Genomic DNA, 3,958 nt, shown 5'->3' with positions numbered 1-3,958 from the left:
ATGAGTTGATTAATCAATGGGGGGGAAAACAATATGATTCGACGATTAGTTGGCTAAAGGAAAAATCTGTCAAATCAGATTTGACTATGAAAATTCTTAGTCAGGGACACCCCTAGTGAACAGCAATATGGTTTCAGATCCAAAAGAACAACTGCACATGCAATAATTTAATTTTTTTGATTCAATAACAGCAGCAATTAAAAATAAAGAATATGCTGTAGGTGTATTTATTGACCTGAAAAAAGCTTTTGACACTGTTGTTCAGAACTTATTATTAAAAAAGTTATTTAAATATGGAATAAGAGGGGTTGCTTTAACATGGGTAAGTAGTTACCTGAAAAATAGAAGTCAATATGTTCATATTTATAACGTCAACTCTAATCTGAAGGATGTCACATGTGGGGTTCCACAGGGATCTATTCTGGGACCATTGCTAATTATATTATACATCAATGAAATATGTGTAATCTCCAAAATAATGAAAACAATATTATTTGCAGATGACACCAACTTATTGTGCTGTGGTAACAACTTGGAACGGCTTCTGGATGATGTGGAAACTGATTTTTAAAAAAAACTAAAGAGTTGGTTTGAATACAATAAACTAACACTGAACTTAAAGCCCCTACAAGGAACTTTCATTTTGAGTTGATTTTGGCGACCCTGTGGACAAAAGCGGTAGTGTTTTGCCGGAATGAAGCCTACATTTCCCATGAGCTCTAGCGCGTATTGCGCCTATTTATAATAGTCACTATTTCATTTCACTACTAGTCAAATGTAAGCAGCTAGGTAAGATGACGTGTGCCGCCTGAGTGCCGTAAATCGTTTCGTCCTGGAAGCGACGGACCCGGACACAGTTTCCTAAAGGTATGGATATACACTATATAGAAATAGCTTATCTTCACACCGATGGTCTCATTTGCTGTTGTAGGTCACGCACAGACATCAGCAGAAACGAGAGACTTTTGCATATCCAGTTAAAAGTTCCTTGTAGCGGCTTTAAGCAAAACTAAATTCTAAATCTAAATCTAAATCGTGCATTGTCCACAAGCAAAAAACTCATAATAAATGGAAAAAAAAATAGAAAGACTATGTCGGAAACCACACATTAATACACATTATATTAAAAATAAAATATCAAAATCAGTAGCAATCCTTTACAAAGTTAAAGATCTCGTGTGTCAAAAGTCATTATACCTTCTGTACTGCTCATTTATACTTCCATACATAACTTACTGTGTAGAGGTGTGGGGGAACACGTACAGTACCAACACCAAACCAATATTTACACTACAAAAAAGAGCGATAAGAATAGTAAACAAAACCACCTACAGTGAACCGTCAAACCCACTCTTTATCAAACTAAAAACACTCAAATTTAAGGATTTAGTCGACCTCAAAACTGCACAGATTATGTATAAAGCTAAAAATCAGAATCTTCAGATAAAAAAAAAAGAAAATATTCAGAATTTGTTCCAAGCAAGAGACAAACACCGTAACTTGAGAGGATCCGACATGTTCAATAAACCCTTGGTAAGAACCAATTTCAAATATCACAGCATCACAGTCAAAGGAGTCAAAATATGGAATGAATGTACAGATGAAATGAAAAACAGCAGCACTTTAAACGAAAAGACTGTTCAAAAACAGTAGATTGCATGAATATGAAGCACAGCTGGCACAGTAAGTATCTTCCTTCCACAGGTATCCAATCCACATTACAACTAAGTTTTCTCATATCACTGACATATAGTCAGAACCAGAAGTATTCCAACTCGCATTTGTGATTGTATTTCTTTGATTATGTATGTATGCATGCTAATATGCATCTCCGAGTCTATATTTAATTGTAGCAACATTACTTGAAATAAGGGGTAGGTCAAGATAAGTGCATCACTTCTACCTACTCCTTTTCAAGTGCTAAATATTTACCTCTGTTACTATGACTGTTTGTTTTTTTTAATTTTGTATGACTGATTACCTTATTAATCACCTACATTTTGTTGTATTTTATTTATGTTCGAAATAAATATAAAAAATAAAAAAAAGAATATAATTGTTCAGGTCCTATAGCTTTTGAAACATCAGTTGTCCCACGTTTTTGAGATGAGCAGTGTTCTGGTAAAATGGGCCACCTGATCAGCACAGCAGCTTGCTCTCCACGCCTGATACGTTGCTGATCCAAGAAGCTATTCTCCCTCCAGTGGTACCTATACACCCTTACCACCTCATCACAACCCTGCTGGCTCTACTGGTCACCCACTACAACAACACACTGTCCCTCTGCCTCGACAAACTGGCTCCCTTAAAAACCCAAACTGTCTCATTCACTCACTCATCTCCCTGGTACACTCCTGAACTCTGTCGCATGAAAGCGCCAGCTTGAAAGACTTTACAAAAAAAACAGTCTCATGAAAGCGCCAGCTTGAAAGACTTTACAAAAAAAACAGTCTCATAGTCCATCTCCATGCCTATACAGACCACCTTTCAAACTACAAAGACGCCCTCACTGCTGCCCGGTCNAGCACCGAACCTGGGGCGACAGAGCCTTCTCCATAGCCGCCCTCTCCCTATACACATCCGTGACTGTCCAAATCCATCCACCTTCAAATCACTCCTCAAAACCCACCTTTTCAAATCCGCTTTTGACCTTTGACATTAGCTTTTCATTCTCTGTTCCTCATGTGCCCTCCTTTTCTTTGTTCTGCACTATGCTTTTGAACCTTGTTTTATATTGTCCTTGTCTTCTGTTTATCTCTTTGCACTAACATGTATGTACTTCTTTTCTTTGGTTTTAAATGTATAGCGTCTTTGAGAGCTGTAAAAGCGCTGTATAAATAAAATGTATTATTATTATCATTATTATTATTAAAAGGAGCCACTCATCTAGAAGTATGGCTGCTTTTTTACAGATTTATCAACCTTATCATTTTCAGGAATTTGTTTCCTGCCAGGCCACTCACTCACCTCACAGTTCCCCTCAGCAGGCTGGATGTGAAGCATTGCCCCACCCACCACAGCAACCATAGACCAATCAATTCAATTGTTTTTTGTCAAGTCCAGTTGTAACAACGATTTGAAATAATGTGCAGCCATTGTCTGTTGGAATTTAAAAAGCTAGGAGGCTCAAACCGTTAATGGGTCATTTTACCTGATGGCTCAATTTAGCTGATATCACCCTGAATAAATCTCCTCTCACCGGATGTGGGCCTCCCCCAGGTAGTCTTAGAACCACAAAAATTGTTGACATGTGTCTGATTCCACACTCTGACAGCAGAGTGGGTTCTTCCAGAGCCTTGTCACCGCAGATTAGGTGGAGATCTGGAAACACACAGGATACAGGAGCACATACAGAGTGTGAGAGAGAATCAACAGGCACTGACAACACTTTTCAAAAGAAATCAACAAAGGTTATTAAAAAATGTGATTTTTAATTTGCTCTTCTTGGACCTGCAGTCGTGGGTTACTACACGACCCCACGCAAAACCGACTTGCACAGAACTTTGGTTTAACAGACAACAACATCAATAATAATAATAATAATAATAATAAACAAAGTGGCTGTTTCAATCATAAACAGATGTAGGTCACGTATAACCCAAAGTGATGTTACCTGATGGGTGCCAGTGTAAACCAAATTCCTCTATTATCTTCTTCTTCAGCTGCAGCCCTGTCATGCTGCTAAGCTGCTTCTTGGTGTCACACAGGTTGATGATCTTCATCTCTCCCGTTATTCCACGCACCGAAAGCTGGATTCCCATGTCTGTGCTGTTGGTGGGGAGTTGCTGCGCTCCTCTCGTCTCTGCCTGCGTGTATAAAGGCGATAATGCACGTCATTAAATATCTATTATGACTTTACAGTTGATTAATATTCTTCCTCGGCATGTGTGTGGTGTTTTTGTGGCACTGTGTGTCACTGTTTGCTAACCGCCTGCCTGAACTAGATCCAAGCTGGCTC

At 38.6% G+C, this 3,958-nt stretch overlaps 1 protein-coding gene across 4 annotated transcripts in view; it reads right to left on the bottom strand.

The window, feature by feature from the left end:
* Positions 1-3,958, bottom strand: part of LOC126404174 (uncharacterized) — an 8,930-nt gene that overhangs the window by 2,968 nt on the left and 2,004 nt on the right. For 2 of the 4 annotated variants that reach the window (XM_050067208.1, XM_050067211.1), the window contains exons 3-4: positions 3,614-3,806; positions 3,152-3,321 (exon numbers count right to left, since the gene is read on the bottom strand). In XM_050067208.1, the coding sequence (XP_049923165.1) occupies positions 3,152-3,321; positions 3,614-3,806 (363 nt within the window). The remainder of the gene's footprint in view (positions 1-3,151; positions 3,322-3,613; positions 3,807-3,958) is intronic. The other 2 variants (XM_050067209.1, XM_050067210.1) reach the window with 2 other exon arrangements.

The sequence above is a fragment of the Epinephelus moara genome, chromosome 17 (assembly GCF_006386435.1).
Source record: "Epinephelus moara isolate mb chromosome 17, YSFRI_EMoa_1.0, whole genome shotgun sequence".
NCBI lineage: Eukaryota > Metazoa > Chordata > Actinopteri > Perciformes > Serranidae > Epinephelus > Epinephelus moara.
Note: the sequence above shows the minus strand (reverse complement) of the source record. Positions and strands in the feature narration are given on the sequence as shown.